At 37.5% G+C, this 18,986-nt stretch overlaps 1 protein-coding gene across 1 annotated transcript in view; it reads left to right on the plus strand.

Moving 5' to 3' along the window:
- Positions 1 to 2,064: 2,064 nt before the first annotated feature.
- The window catches only part of LOC109094448 (transcription factor 7-like 1-B), a 55,161-nt gene continuing 38,239 nt past the window's right edge, over positions 2,065 to 18,986 (plus strand). Inside the window, exons 1-3 of the mRNA XM_042730245.1 lie at positions 2,065 to 3,175; positions 3,283 to 3,354; positions 4,027 to 4,155. Coding sequence (XP_042586179.1) covers positions 2,990 to 3,175; positions 3,283 to 3,354; positions 4,027 to 4,155 — 387 coding nt within the window. The 5' untranslated portion in view covers positions 2,065 to 2,989. The remainder of the gene's footprint in view (positions 3,176 to 3,282; positions 3,355 to 4,026; positions 4,156 to 18,986) is intronic.

The raw sequence follows: 18,986 nt of genomic DNA on the forward strand, positions 1-18,986 counted from the left end.
CCTAGTTGTTCTTTTGTGATCTGCAGTGATGGGGGGCTACCAGTGACACATGGACTGACAGTCTGGGAAAGCATGACATCATTGATTTTTGCCCAAATATCAATGGACCATTACAAGTGAACAAAAAACTCACTTTTATTAGGAGCTACGGCTATTGACCATCATCCAAAAAATAAAAAATAAAAACATGCCTCCTTCAATGTAAGTTTGTGGGAATTTTTCCCCCCACAAAACTCATAAATTAGATGGCTTAGAAAAGTAATAGCACTCCTCTCCTCAACAAGCTTTTTGGGCAATGCTCCAACATGTCACTGAAAAAAATGACTTTGAAGCCATTTTCACTCAGAAATTGCTAGTAATTTTCACAAATAATTATAAAGAAACAGCAAGGAACACACTGAATTAATCTTAGTAGATTGACTGAAATAGTATTTTCTTGTAAAATGTACTCCAGTGATCTTTGGTTTATATATATCTGGGAATTTTTTATTATTTTTATTTTTTTACAGTGTAGTGACTCATTTAGGGCAATAGAAAATCGAGTCCCAACTTTAGGTACTTTCCTGATTCCATCCCCTTCTCTTTTCCAATTTGATTTCTGTCAATTTTCTATACTTTCATGTCCCAAACAAAGGCAAAAATGTAAAAAAAAAAAAAAAAAAAAAAAAAACACAAGCTGCACGATTTGAGGCATCACTCATGTCAGTAACACAAAAGTTATGTGCCAATGTTTAATAATTTTTGTTTAAATATTTTTTGGCAATAAAGACACACAACTACATGTAAATTATTATAACTGTATACCACCATATTTTGGGTTTCACTCCATAACATTAATGCCAGAAAAGTCTAATAAATATTCTTAAATATTATACATTTTAATAATAATATAAATATTATTGTCAGTGTTTTGACTTTGGGAAAAATATATACAATGCCACAAATTAAGAATTCTGTCCCACAATATGTTTATTTGTAGCCATGATTTGATAATTTGTTCACTCGTTTTAGTTAAATCAACAGGAGGAAATAAATTAGTAAACAAGGCCAAGATTTAAAACAACAAGGGAACATATTTGTAAATTGTGGCCATGAATTTATAAGTCATCAGAACAAGTTCTTCATTCATGGCCACAATGTATAATTTTTCCCCCCGTGTGTTATGTGTGGGGCTCCGTAGTTTTCTCTGGCATCACAAGATGAAAAAATTAATTTAATTTTTATTACATTTTGTATTATTTTAATTAATATATTTTTGAAATCACTTATTTTTTCTCTGCGTATTATCAAAAGGTGTAGTCACATTATCATCCATTATGTATTGCCAATAATGTGATGCATATCAAAGTCACTTTCAAAATGCATATTTCTGAACTCTTCAACTTGAACCTGTTTGCGAAATCTACTTTGAAAACTGTTTCACCTTTAGAAGAAATTCCCAATATTGTGTTGACTCCAATTGAAATAATGGGATTTTGCCCTCCAGAAAAGGTAAACATTCATGCACCCAAACAAAACTTAAATTTTTCACAAAACATATTAACAAAACTTTAATTTTGCATAAAGAAAAGCGTGAGATGTGATTGATTAATTTTACACTTGTTAATTAAAACCTCTTTAGTACGTAATGCCATATATTTACTGAAATACAGCAAGAAATAAAAACTTTGCAAAGGCATAGCATTCAGGTCTGTTGTTGCCGTCATGGGTCGCACTGACACGCCCCTTACAAAGCCACAACTCTACAACTTGGGTATAATCTACACTTATGAAATGCCCACTTGTAAATCAACTTTCCTTGATTATTCAAGTGGTCACCAAACTCATAATTAGCGCCTACGATATTTCTGCAAGAGGTAGGCCTACATCAGCCTCAAAGCGGGTTTCTCGGAAAACCCGGAGTGGAGTTCGAGCGATTACAGAACGCTTCGAATGGAGCGGTGAACTCCGGTCCACTCACACAGCGGTTCCAGTCCGGTTTTCACTCTGTTGCTTGGTGAGGCAAGGACGCTCTAGCTTCATTTAGAGCATTTTACTCATGGAGAAAAAATATATACAAACTACCATGACAATTTTGTAAGAGATGTAAGTTACTTGATATTAATAACTGAACTGTTTAAAAAAAAACAATCCTGCTGTTGTACTGAATGCGAACGGATTACAGCCGTGCTGAACTGCTCTTGTGATAGACTATTGCTTAACGCAATCCCAAACCCTGTGTCACTGAACTATTTCAAGAATCAAGTCCTGAACAAACTGTTCCTTTAAACTTCTCTGAGTGTGTGTGTGTGTGTGTGTGTGCTGAATGGAGTGTCGTTTTTCAGCGCTTAACTCCTCCTCTGCATTCTGCTCGTCCAGAGCACACACACACACACACACTGCTGCTTGCGCATTCCCCATCAGCAGCTCAGCGCGCAGGGAAACGGAGCGTCTTCGCGTCGGAACACACACCGTTTTCAGTGTTCGTGCTTCAGCTCATCAAACATGACGGTTGTAATTCGCAATGTGGAAGAAACGAGCAGCTGATCTGGGGAGGAATCTGTGTTTTTTTGTGACTGAAACACGTCTTTGGGATAGAGACCACAGAGGCGCCGCGACCGTTGTTGCAACTTTTGTTGCAATCTGCACGCGCGTTTACTGAAGGTTGCGCGTTTTAAAGAAAAAGTCGCTCAACTTTTGCGCTCGAGTGTGGAATGTAGAAGCGGTTTTTTTTTTTTTTTTAATTCGTGTATGGTGAGTTTGTCCGCGGAGGACACAGCGCTTCACGTCTGGAGTTGAGTTTGCAGAGTTTGTTGCAGGGAAACTGTCGAGCTTCGTGTGATCGCTTCTTAAAGTAATCATGGACAAATTGGATTTAAATTCATGTGGCAAGGATTATTTCTGAAAGCTCCTGTGTATCCTCGTGCGTTGAGTGGACTGCGACGTTCTCGTGCACTTCAGAGTCAACACAAACTCTTGATTTTGTTACCGTTGCAAGACGCTCGTAAACATGCCACAGCTTAACGGAGGCGGAGGGGATGAGCTGGGGGCGAATGATGAACTGATCTCATTCAAAGATGAGGGCGAACAAGAGGAGAAAATCTCCGAGAACGTGTCCGCCGAAAGAGATCTGGACGACGTGAAGTCTTCTCTAGTGAACGAGTCGGAAAATAACAGCAGTTCATCCGATTCTGAGGTAAGCCAGACACCACCGCGTGCTGACAGACGCATGGATGTGGTTATTGCCGTCGGAAAAATAACTTTTCTGTTTTGTTTTTCTCCGTTCCTCGTTCTTTCCTTCAGCAAAACGAGAGGCGCCCTCAACCAAGAGCTGATCTTGAAAGTTATGAGAAAGCCCGAGAGTATTTCACTGAAGGTACGAACAAACTGCTGCTATGGCATGCCGATTTAACAATTATTCATGAAAAACTAGTTCTATTTTTGTTACTAGTAGTATCTTTTTCAATGTTATTCGTAGCTATTCATTATATAACAGTGGTTTTTAAAAAATAGTGTAACTACTCAAATAGTTAAGTATCTATTTCAGTAGCCTACTTCTAGTTACTATTACTGTTAATATCCAGTAAGTTCTAGTATAAGTTCTGGAATAGATGCTATTATTTAGATAAAAAATAAATTCTACTATGCCATTTACAAATACTGGCAAATCTAAACTTGTTAGCAGAAACCATTAGAATATATACTAGTAGGAAGTGAACAGATGATATCTCAACCACAAGTTTACATAGAATTCAAAAGGAAAACTGTGCATTTTTTTTTTTTTTTTTTTTACCAGTAGCAGTTAAAAACAGTTACTTGCTACTAATGGGTACAAGTGTTTAATGAATAGTTACTAGTGATATTAAAAAAAAGTACTAACCAATATTGGATTAGAAACAAAAATTATAAAAAATACTACTAGAAACATATTAGTACAAGTAAAAATATCAGTAATACGAATAAACATTGAAACAGCTTGCCATACTTGTTCTTTACTTAACGTTTGTGTCCACACATTGATCCCTAATCATTCATCTCTCCACTGTCGCTTTGAGAAGACAGCAAGATGGAGGATTTTTTAAGAGCCCCCATTATCCAGGCTACCCGTTTCTAATGATCCCAGATCTGGGCAATCCTTACTTGTCCAACAGCGCCTTGTCTCCAAGCGCAAGAACGGTGAGTGCCACTGAACACACTGTGTGCCTCAGAGTTTTTTAAGAGGCACCGAGAAACATCATGTGAGAGTTTATAATGGCCCTCATGCAGAATGAAGCCAACATGTTTCCTTATAAAGGATTCCATTTGAAAATCTGCACTCATCAACCACTATTTTGAATATTGTAAGGTCGTGTCGCCTTCAGAATCTGCAGTCATGATCATTCTCAGTCAGCTAGATGAGAGCATAAAAAAATCGGCCTCTTTTTATTGAGTTTTACTGCTTAAGATTTAGTAGTTCACCAGTTTTTGTAATTTGAAGTTATTTAAGGAATATGCATGTGGAAGTGGATTGCTGATGTAATTTTAGCATCAGTTAAACATGTTTGAGACTATTAAACTGTTTAATTGGTTTTAATTGTGCACTTCAGCTGTTTGACTTGTATTTGACAGATTTCTATTCATTTATTTGTGGTGTAGGAGATCATGTCTAGTTATCGCTACCATTTACTGGATCAGATTTGCCAAAATCTTGCATCTAAAGTACTTCATGGTGTTTTGGCCCCACATTTCGGTGTCTAAATACGCTGAAGATTCCTCATGTTTGTCTGTGAAATGGTTGGCTAATTAATCTAATACCCAGTGAATCTAATTCGGTGCTGTCTGCCACTGGGCTGTAATTAAGCAGTTTCAGGCTGCTTGTTTAGCCTTCTTTAAAATAAGATTAGTCTGAGGTCTGTCACAGTGAAATTCTATCTGGGTGTTCGTTCTTCTTGTCCGAGGGCTGCAGAGTTTGCCTGTTCTCTCCCTATAGATGTGTTAGAGTTTTGTGTCCGTGTCTGGGAAAGGTTGACTGCCCTTTTTGCCCCAGCATTGGGTCTTTTCAACCCAATTTGCAAAGAACTCAGCAGGCATTCATGTATGGCTTTGCCGCGGTGTTATGCGTCAGCGCTCTACAGAAAAAAAGAGAATGAACGGTTGGGTCTTTGAAAGCCTCAACCAGGAGTGTTTTTTGGCTAAACCGTGAGCCATCTCCCCAAATCAACACGGTTTACAGCCATTGTTTATTCCAGAGCTCAAATCCTCCTCCTTTCTCACAAAGTGATTTGATTGGACCCGGCCAAGCGTTTGAGCGAAAAGTTGCATTTTCTCCCGCGCCTCCTCCCTCTAGACACTCGCGCAAGTTTTACTTGGCCTCTTTACTTGGTTTCTTTTCACTCGTCCGTACGAGCTCTCCCTCCTTCCCAATCCCTTCCATTCAGTTCTTGAGGCGTTAGTCTTACATTGTCATTCTGAGTGAATGCTGATGGCTTCATTGGGATCTCCATAGGCCCTCATTAGCCTAATGGCTCCTCCTTACAGACTAGTTGCATAGTAGTTGTGGTACCCACATCCTCTTTTGTTCCTCGGCCTATAGAGTGTTGCTGTGGGAAGAGCCTATTGCTTAAATTATCCTGAAGGAGCATGGTTCATCCCACCTTTAAAATCACCTTAGGCTGTACCTGCAATGAGCGAACTTCCCCTTACGATTCTTTTGCAAAAATCGTTCCATCGCAGACTCAAATGGTGAATTAAGCCAATGTCAAGCACATCTCACGAGCACAGAAGCCCTCTGTTAACTCTAGCATAATACACATTAAGCAGCCAAAGGCTAATATGGGCTCACTAGCAAATATTCAGATGATGTCATTCAGGATAAGGATTATAAGTTATTTAAATTCGTTTAGCTGATTGGGGACCGTCAAAAGATTTGGTTCCCAGAGAAAATGACCCCGAATACATCCAGATGTGAGACAAATATCCTCGCAAGACTCATCCTGTTTTGAAAAAGAGGCATCTAAGAGTCAAATGGGAGGTCATTGAGGCAGATGAGCTTAGCCTGTCAATCGGCACCTCTAGAGCGAGCCGAGCGTCAGACAATGAGTGGTTGGCATACTTCAGATATTTACACACTAATCTTAAGCTCTCGCTGAGACAGCCTCAGTCACAGCTGTCAAAATCACATAAGGAAGTTTCCAAACAAAGCTGAGGAACCCATCAGAATCTGAATGATCTTCTGTGTTACGCTCAAACAAATAGACAAATTTAGAGTACGTTTGCCAGGGAAAACCATGAGTCTATGCTGTATCCTCCTTTTTTGTTTTTTTCTTTTTCTCGGAATTTGACTAATTTGACAATGCCATTCTAAAAGGTATTCTACAGGTTCAATATGTTTTGTAAAGTAGAAAATCTGGGGAACTGGATTGAATATAAAAGACTTCAGAGAATGTTCTTTGTCAGAATGAAAGCCATTAAAATTCTACCATGGGATGAAAAATGAAAAATTGAGTCCGTTTCAGAAGAAAAGTTTTTTTTTTTTTTCATGGCAATTTTTCTTTTTTCTTTTATATTAAAAAAAGAAGTCTGAAGTACTCTTGCTTTTATATGGTGCACTATGTATTTGTAGCAGTGAAAATGCAATAAAAATCATTCTCAGGTTCGCTGCATAGATTAGTTTCATATTTATTTTCTTAGCAGACGCTTTTCTAACCAAACCGTCTGTTTGGTTACTACCATAAAGCGCACAAATCATATTACAGGAATCTGAGAATACACAATGCTTGCTAAGCCAGGCCTTGAATGCCAAAGTAAAGCCTGAAGCAGTCACAAATAGAGTAAACTTCTAATCATGTCGCTTCTAAACTAATATGTACGTTTCTTGTGCTGTTGCTCTGATATCCCTGAGGTGGAATTGAAAAGCTCCTCTGAATTCATAGATTTCATGTAATATTTATAGTTGTAGGGAGGAAAGATTTGCCAAAGGGAATGTGGAGTTTTGAATACCTGTGGCTTTAGTTAAGAAGTGCAAACAAAGGCCGTTGCGTAATCCTTAGAATTTCTTAACATTCTTTAGTGACAGTAACATATATGTGGGCATGCACACATGTGACATTGTGATTAATTAAGTTATTGTTGTTGGGTGCTGTGTTGTTGTATTATATTTAGTGTATGATGTGCTTTGGGATAGAAACTGATGCAATGATCAACTAGTCTTTTAGGTGGATTTCCTTGCTTTCTATTTAAAAACGAAATATTATGAATTTTGAATAACTAAAAAAATTCTGATTTGTATTTAATAATATATCAACTTTAACAACAAGTACACGATTCCATTCAGAGCTGTTTTTGAGCACAAGAACTTTTCTTATGTAAACACGGTAACTGACTAGTCAATGTTGAAATGTGTAATTTTGCACGTCGCTCCTTTGGGGTATTTAAATATCAGTCTGAATGCTGTTGCATCTGTAGGTGGGTAGTGTGTGTGTGTGTTGAGACCTACACTTTAATTCAGATAACTAACCTTGAATGCAGTTGTGAATGCTTAAGGCCTTCATCACATATTAATGAAATAAATCCGTAAAAAAAAGGAAAAAAATTCCACCCCCACCAAAAACAACTTTTCTTTAAGTGTTTTGATACCTGATAGTCAGATCCACAAGATTAGCCATTGAGCAGTTCAGACCTCACATTTCTTGTTTGACATTTTAAATTTCTATTCATGTAGCGGTGAGGGCAACAGTCCAGATAACTTTGAAAAGCATTGTGTAAGAGACGCTCTTAGTAAAAATGGAAAAGAAAACAGTGAAAAAGAGCAGAGAAGAGGACCGAAATAAGTGGAAGATGGAAAGAAACCGAGGTATGAAGTGACAGAAGGGAAAGATGTGGGGAAACACAGGCGTGCAGATTTCCCATAATTGATTTAGGGCCTGCTCCGAGCTGACATTCCTCAATAATCCAGTGGGACTGTTTTTAAGGATCGAGTGTGGCGGCCAACCAGCTCTACTCTTCTCAGTGCTTGTCACGGAGATGAATGCTCAAGCCTGGCTCGAGGAATTGTCTGCTAGGGGTGTTGGAAATGGAGAGAACTTGATATGTTGAGTATTCAAAGTATATGCACAATGCTTTTGTTGGCTAAGTAAAATTTAGCCACATTGTGAAAATAAAGTACACTTTTATGTGGCTTCCTAAAAATGTGAGGCATTAGAAAAGTGTCAAAATCCTTCCTTATGTATGAGACAGATTGTGAACATATGAGAACTTTGGTGCTTATTTGAGCAAAATGTGTATCTACATTGTGAATCTTATGATTATTTAAATACACTTTCATGTGTCCATTACAGTTCCTAGTGTGGCATTAGAAAAGTGTCAATCCTTCATTGGTTGCAAATTGCAGATATGTGACCCTGAACCACAAAACCAGTCTTAAGTCGCTGGGGTATATTTGTAGCAATAGCCAACAATACATTGTATGGGTCAAAATCATAGATTTTTCTTTAATTCCAAAAATCATTAGGATATTAAGTAAAGATCATGTTCCATGAAGATATTTTTAAATTTCCTACCGTAAATATATCAAAACTTAATTTTTGATTTGTGATATGCATTGCTAAGAACTTCATATGGACAACTTTACAGGCGATTTTCTCCATATTTTAATTTTTTTGCACCCTCAGATTCCAGATTTTTAAATAGGTCCTATTTTAACAAACCATACATCAATGGTAAGCTTATTTATTCATCTCAGTTTCAGAAAATTGACCCTTATGACTGGTTTTGTGGTCCAGGGTCACATATGAGATTCTGAACACATAAGATTTTTAAGAACTTTGGTGCTCAATTGGGCAAAATGAGTTCCAATCCAGCTCGCAACACACCAAAAAGCCAAAAACTAAAGTTCTGTCAGTATAGACAGTTAAAGATAAACAGTCATTGTGCTGTATTAAAAGTAAAACCTGTTCCCTGCACAAACCGCAGCAATGCCTCTTCATTTTGATGACAGGTTTTGACACGGTGCGTAATAATGTGTTGCAAACACACTGAATGGATTCATTCCTAAATGTTTTTCACAGGCCTGTGGCGTTTCCTAACATTGTATTTTAATGCACATTTACATGCTGAAATGATTTTCTGGTCAAGTCTTCGCTTTCCTGGAAAAGCCATTGAAAGACTTAGTCGTAATCGGTTTTCAGACTCCTTTTTCATTTGATTTCGGTCTCTACCTTCCAGCGCAGAAGCTTTCAGCACAATCCCGTGTTGTTTTAACGCAGTCGGGTTTTGGACCAAGAGACTCGCCAAACCTTGTAACTGTGGCTTTTGTGTTGCGGCGCCCACATCGGCAAACAAACACACCTCAGTGGAAACACATTTTAAACTGTTTAGTCTTGTCTTTTGGGGAAGAATAGCACAGGGCACACGCGCACACAAACACACAGAGCATGTCATCACAGCTCAGGCCACATGTCTTTCACGGCGTTCCAGGCCTCCGCTGGGCATTTTTCCACATTCAGGTGTTCTCACTCTGCCAGCTGCTCTTAGCACTTAAAATCTTTGAGACACTGTTGAGTCAATCGTGCTATTGTTGGTGTGTGCGTGTGTGGGTTTTTTTTTTATGCCCATTTCTTGTGTGAGTAAACTGTTAGTGTGTATTCAAGACAGTTCAAGGAAAAACTGCCAGTTTTACACACCCTTTTGTCGCTTATGATTTTATTATTTTTTTTTTCCATCAAACACAAAAAGCAGAATTTTAGCAGATCTGCTCAATACAATGAAAGTGAAGGGGGACGGATGCTCTCGAGCTCCAAAAATAACAGAAAACACAGTAAAAGTAATTTGTAGACTTGGAATACAACACATGTAATGTGTACTATGTTATGTTTTATGGTGATTTTTGACATTTTTGGACTTGTGCAGCCCCTGGTCACCATTCACTGTATAGGAAAAGAGCAGCATGAACATTCATCTAAATATCTGCTTTTATTAATCCATAATAAATAGAGGGCTTGGGTTTGGACTGATTTGAGGGTGAGTAAATAATGAACAGTTTTTTTGTCTTCTGCCTCTACTTTGAGTGTAACTGTACCTTCAACAGACTGAATGTTATGCTTACACCCCAAACGTGTGTGTTTGCTCACCAGTGAGTGACAGAGAAATCTGTTGATGGCAACCTGAAATGTAGTTGCCAAATGTTCTCTTTGTTAATGCTGGTATCACAACTGTGTAAACAGTCTTGGCTGATTTCTACTTGTTTTCTCCAACCTTTTAAAACAATCTACTTTCCTATGATCAATTTGTGACTAAAGGAACACTTCTTGGAATATAATTCAATGTTTTTGGTCATGCTTTTCTTCATTCCATTAAATGTTTGAGGAGACAACTAGTAGAATTTTAGTCGGAGTAGTATTTCAACTGATGCAAATAAATGGCTGTGAGGGATAAAATTGATGTTGGGATTTCTTAAAGTCCTATTTCACATATAATCTTGTGATTTTATTATGCACTGTAAATTTTTTGGACCCTTTGGAAAAACTGGTTTATGTCGTGGAACATGGTTTGCTGGTCATTAGTTGGTCATTAACGGTTTAACCACACACTAAATGAAAGTTTGACCACCTAACGCCAGTATAAATTACTAGGAAGTGGTCTATTATTGGTCTTAGATGGTCCACTTTGGATCAGATACAAGACTGCAGCCTTACAAAGCTGGTTATTCCAGCAGTGGAAATACATATTTCAGTTTTGTGCCTCCTCTATAAAACACAAGCTTATCAAATTTGTGTATTACATTCATAAATCCATTGAGTAAAGTGTTATAGGAGTAGTTCACCCAAAAATTAAGATTGTCATCATTTACTCAACCTCATGTTTTTTCAAACCCGTAAGACTTGCGCTCATCTTTGAAACACAGATAAAGGTTTTTTTTTAATATATTTTTGCATCTTTTTTGTCAATCCATTGAAACTACACGTAATCTAAACCTTAACACGTCAAAAAGTACAAAAAGATCTGTATGAATCGAGCAAGTGTTCTAAATCGCTGAACAGATTTAATTAACTGTTATTCACACATATAAGCACTGATCAGTTCACATACACTGAACGCATCAAATATGGGTTTGGAATGACATTGAGTAAACAATGACTTTTGAGTGTCTCAAATAATGAATAAAGCTCAATAAACAGGTTGCATTTCTGTCCTTCACAGATTTTTACTTTAGCGCTGAAAGCGCTGAGTTTTTTGAAAAGATCTTGCACAATACAAAGCTGCAAACTTCTGTTGAAGAAACTTTTTTTCAGTCATGTTGAAGGCTCTTGTCAAACATAAACTCTCTTTAAACCCATCAACCATTCAACTCGTGTCCTAGAAAAACTACCAGTGCATCATGCGAGCCTGTTCGCGTGCTCTATACTCTTTGAATTGTGTGAAACACTGCCAGCCTTGGCCTTCCCTCCTCCTTCCTTTCTCTTAGGAGAGCGGGAGTTGGCGTCGACCCCTTCTGCCACCCATATCTTGCCCATCATCCCTCCCTCTGTTCCGTCCCTGCCATTACATATTCTGTTTATAGCCTTCACTGGCTTTTCATGAGCCGGGCCCTTCAGGAGAGATTCAACCCCCCGTGAGGACTGGCAAACCAACCAGCCCTCCTAATGCACACACACACACTCGCTATGTTCAGTGACATCAATGAGAAGGCCTTTGAAGCTTTTGGGATGAGCATGTGTATAAATGTATTTTTTCATAAATTTATTAATCTGAAGCAGACGCTTCGGAGTCAGCCAGGTTCAGGCAGAAGCGGCACTTTGAGACGCCCACTTTCAATTCCGCGCTGGGATGTTTTTGACAAGACACAAGTTGTTTATTCAATCTTTAAAGGCTATATCAGACTCTCTGCGGACTGTGGTGCTTATTTCCAGTAATACACATATATATATCAGGGACTGGTACAGAACTTCTTTGCCTGAAACCAGCTGTTCATAAGCAAATATATATATCAGGGACTGGTACAGAACTTCTTTGCCTGAAACCAGCTGTTCATAAGCAAGTGCATAAATAGATTCTAGGGCTGGACCAGAATATTCGATTATTCTAATATTCGTTCGGTGGGTTGGCATTCGATTTTAAATTTTGAGATTCTAATATTCCTTTTTTTTTTTCTTGAACATGCTTGAATATCGCCTTTTTTTTTTTTTTTTTTTTTTTTTTTTTACAGTTACGGTTACAGTTGAATTTCCAAGTGAGCCTGGTACGGCGCGGCACGATTACAAACCGTTCTCGGCCCAGAATTCTCTGAGCCGTGCTGTTAGAGTGCGTGTGTGTGACGTCGCCACTCTGTTGCCTGTATACCAGTTTATCCATAGCTGGATAAGCGAAGTGCGCAATTTGATCAAACAGCTATGCTATGTTCAATATGAAAAAGAAAAAAAATGTCCTATACACTTAGGGCCCCATGAAATCCATTCTATTTTTTTCCAAATTCCATTTTTTCCGCGCCCCATGAAATCCATTCTATTTTTTTCCAAATTCCATTTTTTCCATTTTAAGTTTTCTAGTCTCTAATGGTTAAAATACATTTTATTAATCAAAAATCATGTCTACTTAATTGAAATCATTAAACATACACAATTTAACAGCAATTTATGGAAAGTAAAAAAGTAAATGCTGTGTTGTGCCTTTACATTCTTTAAATTTTTCTGATAAATAAATTCTGGTAAATATTTTTTTCCGGTAAATATTCCTTGAAAATAATGTTTTAATAATAATTTTATTATTAGTTGTAGTACTATCGCTACATTCACTAATATATTTCTGTCACAATTTCTTCAAGTTAAACCGAACTTTTATTTTGATCGGTTGCTGTGAAAAACTTTAGGTTTCCCTTTGTAAGTTATATGATGATAGTTTTACTCAAAAGAAACTGTAAAATGCTCATGATGTGACTCAGAGCAGTTCAAGAGATTGTTCATGAGTTCATATTTTGAGGCGGCAGAGGCTGATTTGATTTAGAATTTGGCAAATTCCATGACATTCCACATTATACAGTAAATTCGCTTTTTTTTTTTTTTTTTTACCGAATTTTGCAATTCCGTCCGCATTTTCTGCATCACAGACCCTACATGCATTGCTACAGTATTGGCAATACACAATGGACCTTCTTGCCCTCGAAATTTCGCCAAATTGTCACTAATGTGATCACAGTTTAACTGTTCACTTATTTTTCCGTGTTAGTTTTGCTCAACTTAGGGGAGCTGGCAAAAATCAACATTAGCTCAGCAAATACACCCACTAACCACAATGATCTAACATTAAAAATTATGGCTAAAAACAGGATGGCTGCATAAGGATACAGTGACTTTAGAGGGGCCTTCATTACTGTGGGAGTTGATTTGTTAGTTCAGTGTCTATATTTGTTAGCTGGTGGTGTGGTGGCTGTTTTCAAACGGTTTACTTCTTGTGATGGTATGCTCTCAAAGACCTGGCCCCGTCTCACTGATGGAATATTCCAGATGTGTCTCTGTTAGCAGTCTATAGAGACTTTTGTATGAGAGTGATGCATTTATTGAGTGTGATTTGAAGAGTGACACTCCTCTGAATTTTTAGACCTTAGTCAGGAATGATGTCATATTCAAAGTAATGTGAACACAAATATGTGGAGGAATAGTATTATCGCTTAAGATAAAAAACAATGAATCAATTAATTATCAATGTGTTCAAAGAAAAAGTAAATTTAAGTAAATGTATTATAACATATGTAAGATATTTCAGTGTTACATCACTGTAAAAAATGCTCCTGCGATTAGTTACAACTTAACATTTGTGAAGATAACTTAAATATCCAAATAAAAAAGTTAACCAAACTTATCATTTTAAGTCAAGCATGAACACTTATTTTAAATGGAAACAATAGAATATTACTTAATATTAAATTTTCAGTTGTGATTAATTGCAGCAATATTTTTTTAAAATGATATAACTGTCTATAAAAAACTTTTGTTTTTCATTTTATTTGTCAAATAATTGTTAAATGCATTGAAAGTGATCTATGAATAGTTTCATTAAACTCATTTAACAACATCTTTAAACATGAATATAATAGTTTTATCTAATGTCAAATATCAGATATATAAATTTAAAAATAGAAACAATGATCATTTTAAGTGATTCTGCTCATCTACTATTAAAAGTGAGGTCCTCCAAGTGTTTTTTTTAATTATTTACTATTTTAGTAGTTATTCATATTTTGAATTACCTTTTTATTTTCAGTTTTCATTTTCATTCGTTTGTCAGTTTATTTACTTTTGCCCTTTTTATATATATATATATTTCTATTTAGCTTTAACATATGTATTAATATTTTTAATTGCAGTATTAGTTTTAGTATTTTTAGTCATTCAACTTTTATTTCAGTTGCCAAGGTAACATTTCTAATTTTAGCTTTAGTTTTTATTTCTCGTAGATTTTATTTCAGCTTTTTTTTTTTTTTTTTTCAATTAATAAAAACTTTTAAAATAGATCTAGTTAACACCAATGTCACTGGTTATGAGGGATGAAAGAACAATATGTTCAATTTGTCATATTGGCCTACACCAGCATGAATGTTTGCCATTCACACCCATTGGGAAATGTATACCTCGGTACACAAGGACTCGGCCTAAACACTAACCCTCTACAATGTGGAAAATGCTTGAGAAAACAATGCAATGCACTTTGTGTTGGTCCAACAAGAAATCACAGCTGCTCACAGGTCAAAAATAAATCAGACCATGATGAAATATAGGCCTGTTTGTCTGTGCATGTTATAGAGTTCATGCTTGTTGTATGTCAAACTAATACCGTCTCGTCACATGCACTTTAAGAATACAAATATGTGTGCATGCACTTATCATATGTCCTACTAATACCCACTTGCCCCCTTTAGGCTGTGTGGTATCAGTGTTAGTCCAGGTTAAAGCCCCCAACCGGCAGGCCAAGGTTAACCCCCTGTGGGGTGTGGGGGTCATCCATCTCTCTTCAGGGTGATAAGGGCTCTTTGGCTGATTGATAGCAGGGCTCTGCACCCCCTCCACCCCCTCGACTACAGCGGGTCCCCTCCGGATCATGTGTGGCCCCTCACGTGGAGACTAGGGTTTTATTTCACATTAAGAGCCATCAGTGCTCTTAAAACCAGAACACTAAGTGCTGGAGTGTATGCTAATAAAATCTGATTGTGCAGAAGAGAGCAAGAGAGGGGGGTGTGAGCGAGGGCAACTCCCAACCAGACCTTCATCAGTCTGGTATTCCAAGCAGATGGTTTCAGTTAAAGCTTAGTGGAGAGAGTTGGAAAGAGGAGGCAGAGTGGGCCTGACGTGCTGCACAGTTGGTGGGTCGAAGGAGGGAAAAGTGATAGTGATGATAAGGAAATAAGTAAAAGAGAAGGGGGTGAACGAAAGGAAAAGTGGAAGTGTGGATGGAAGAAATATTACACCTAGTTGTTTCACTGTTGCATGAAAAATGGGATGACAAAGTTGTTTCTAAATGGAAACTGGGTGTGATGGTAGATGTTTATGCGTAAATGTGTCTGCATATTTGACATTTTTATATTGTCCTGAGTTGATGGATCAAACTGATTTGCTTAAGTTAAGTGATGATAATATGTTGGAATTTAATCTGAACTACCCACAATCCTGAAGTGGGCAACACCTTGAATTCCACCAATCACAGAAGCTGAATACCAAACAACTACTCCGAAACGCCAACTCCCATGATGCATTGTGAATATTATTGAATAAGACTCTCTTTAAGCAACTTAAACCGTACAACTCAGAAGTTGTCCTTATGCTCACGAAGGCTGCATTTTTAACAGTAAAACGGTAATATTGTTAAATATCATTGCAATTTAAAATATCTGTTCTCTATTTTAATATACACATTTGAAGTGGATCAAAACCTTTCCTCAAAGTTGTCCTAAAACCAAAATGCGTTCTTGTCTTAGGACAACTTTGATTAACTTTTTTGATCCACTTCGAAAGCTGATTACTGTATTTAAAATATAATTTATTCCTGTGATGCAAAGCATCATTTCTCCAGTCTTCAGTCTTTATATATTTTTAAAAAACTTTTTAAAAGCCAGGTTTATAATGATGGTAAAGGCATAAAACTTTAATGAATCCCTAAATTAGTGGAAAAATAAGCTGCTGAAAGGTGGGTGGTCACTGTTGTGCTCCGTTCATAATCCAATTCTTTGTATGCTTTTGTCAGACATTAACATAAACTGTCATCATCCCGGTCAGTTCTCTCATCAGGTCAAATACTGTCATGATGGAGCAACAGTTTGAAAAAGTTACAATGCATATATACTGGTTTAATGGTACAGGCATCTGAAAGTAACTCTATCAGTCCTGAGGTTTGTTGGCAACACAGTTACGCAAGAGCATGCGTTAAGTAGAAGTTGGTCCACTTGTTATGCCATGCATTGGCTTGTATATTGTTTTAAGTATGTTTCTGACCTAATAAGCCCCAGACCTCTACTTTCACTATTATCAGTGTTGTCTCATTGCCCAGCATGAGCAGGTCCTTGTATTTATACACGTGGCCCTCTGGCCGCTGCACACCATCGCAACCAGATGAGGATCTCTGATCACTATCATATTTGTTTTAAGGCCCTGCTTCGGCCCACAGGTCAGACAGAGGCCACAAAAACACTCGTGATCCACGGCACTGATATAGACAGCTGAAGCACAGCAGTGCCGGCATGCTAATGATAAGATGACACCTCCAGCGTTACACGTCCAAGACCGAACGAAGCTGTTCTTCCCCTCTAGCTTTATTTGTTTTGTCTTGCTCTCGGTAGGTCACGTATGTCCTATCGTCACAGGATATGCCCCTGTGCTTGTGTAGCACCTCCTGAATATCCTGCTCTGTTTTTCCTGCTTCTCCCCTCAATCCCGACTCCTTCCCCTCCTCTGCGCGGAACTCCAGATGTAAACGATTAGCTCGTTTAACAAGGCCGCTCCAGGCAAGGCGCTTTGCAACAACAACAGTCCCAAACACTCGACTAGTTTTCTGTACAGCTTTCTGAAGTATAAAACCATGCTAGTCACCATTTCCATTGGCTCCGTGAGATCTTGGAGAAGTAGTTGAGAATCTGTAAAAAGAACCTTTTTATATTACATTGGATGGCATCACAAGTCTCTTGATTTGGATCAGGATTGTCTGAATGAGGTGAAATGGATCCAGAGTAACCCAACTAAACATCTCCGTTACTACGATGACCTCTGGCCAGATGAAATCCACCTAACCTTTGAACAAACCTTAGTGTAAACTTGTCTAAATTGATTAGATAGTCACAATGTTCCACCGTCTTGCTAGATTTAATAAAGACCCAGCAACAGACTGGCTTTTCTCACCTAATTCCAGTTTGTAGATTAATTACAGCACCTGACTGGTTAAAACATTTGCGAGTAACATTGTGATATCTCTAAAATTTTGTTGATAAGGTCAACAAAAATGTCATTTCTGACTGTCACACATATCTTGTCTGTGCTAATCCCAGTTAAAGTCCCTTTAAATCAAGGTGGTTCACTTGGCGGCCATATTGGTAGGCAAACAAATACAGCTCCTACTTCCAATTTGTAACAGTGTTCCTGTGGCTCAGTAGTAGAGCATTGCGTTAGCAGCGCAAAGGGTTGTGGGTTCGATTCCCAGGGAACACATGTTAGGTAAAAAATGTTAGCCTGAATGCACTGTAAGTCACTTTGGATAAAAGTGTCTGCTAAATGCATAAATAAAAAAAAAATAAAATAAAAAAAAAACCATAACCCTTCTAAGGTCAACATAAATGTCTTGTTTCTGTCTATCGCACACATCTTGTCAATAGCTGTGTTTCCATAACCCTTCAAATTGTGCGAATTGAAAATATGCCTAGCGGAGAAGCGTACATTTTTCAAAAACTCTGATATATCGCAAATAAGTTTTTATGCTTGCATGAGGTGATTTTTCAGGAAATTTAAAAAAGGAATATTTCGCAAAAGTGCAATGGAAAAGTCACAAGAGGAAAAAATGACCTTATAGTCACATCACATTTGTAATATAAATGCCGTCATTTTGTAATAGTTTTTTATTGACATTTGGAAAATATCGCAAAGTTTTTACGCAAATCTATAATGGACACATAGCTTGTGTTGATCCCAGCCAAAGTCTTTTTAAGGAAAGGTGGTTTACTTGGCGTCCAATCAATGGATTTACAGTTAACTGGTAGAAAATTCAGTATGAAATTTATTATTTTAGCATATTACGTAAACCGAAGGTTTTAAGAGCAAGCAATAATGTGAAACTGGCAATCCCATTCATTAATGCTCACCTATCGCCATCCACCTTTTGATTTTAGCAAATCAGTCTTAGCGAATACAGACAACAAGATTAATATCGATGAACCAAGCTATCTGTCAGAATTTTGCACGTTTCATGTGATTCTTTTATTAGTTTTATTGTTAGTCTTTACAGAAACATTGAATTACCAATAATGTCTCAAGCACCACCACAAGCCCATAATTCACTAAGAAGATTATTTTAATATCGTATTTCATCGTATTTCAAGTCATTTCCAAATCTGAGAACAATGGTATATCATACATTTATCTCAAATCATGCTAAATGAACTGAATGCAAAGGTGAGTGTCTCTAGCTGACATATTAGGTATTATGATTTCTTTCATTAGTTTTCCTACAATTGATCCATTTCTTCCTCTCAAACTGCAGAGAAAAAAAAAGAACAGAAACAGACTTGATTTAGCTTGTGAGCTCAGGCCTTGGGATTCCCCGCACACGTGACTCTCCATTGTTAATTTCTAAGATGGGTTTAGCCTGCATTTGAGTTTCTAAGATCATTTTAGCAGAGCAGGAGTGAGGCGGCCATGGTGTGTTGTCCGCACAGCACTTAAGAAGGAATGTGTGCGTTACATTGGACTGTAGAGAGGAAAGGACAGTGTGTGTGTGTGTGCGCGTGTGTGTGTTGGCAAGTGCAGCACTAGTAGTGAATGGGCTCTTTGAGAGTTTTAGAC

This window comes from Cyprinus carpio, chromosome B8, assembly GCF_018340385.1.
Source record: "Cyprinus carpio isolate SPL01 chromosome B8, ASM1834038v1, whole genome shotgun sequence".
Lineage (NCBI taxonomy): Eukaryota > Metazoa > Chordata > Actinopteri > Cypriniformes > Cyprinidae > Cyprinus > Cyprinus carpio.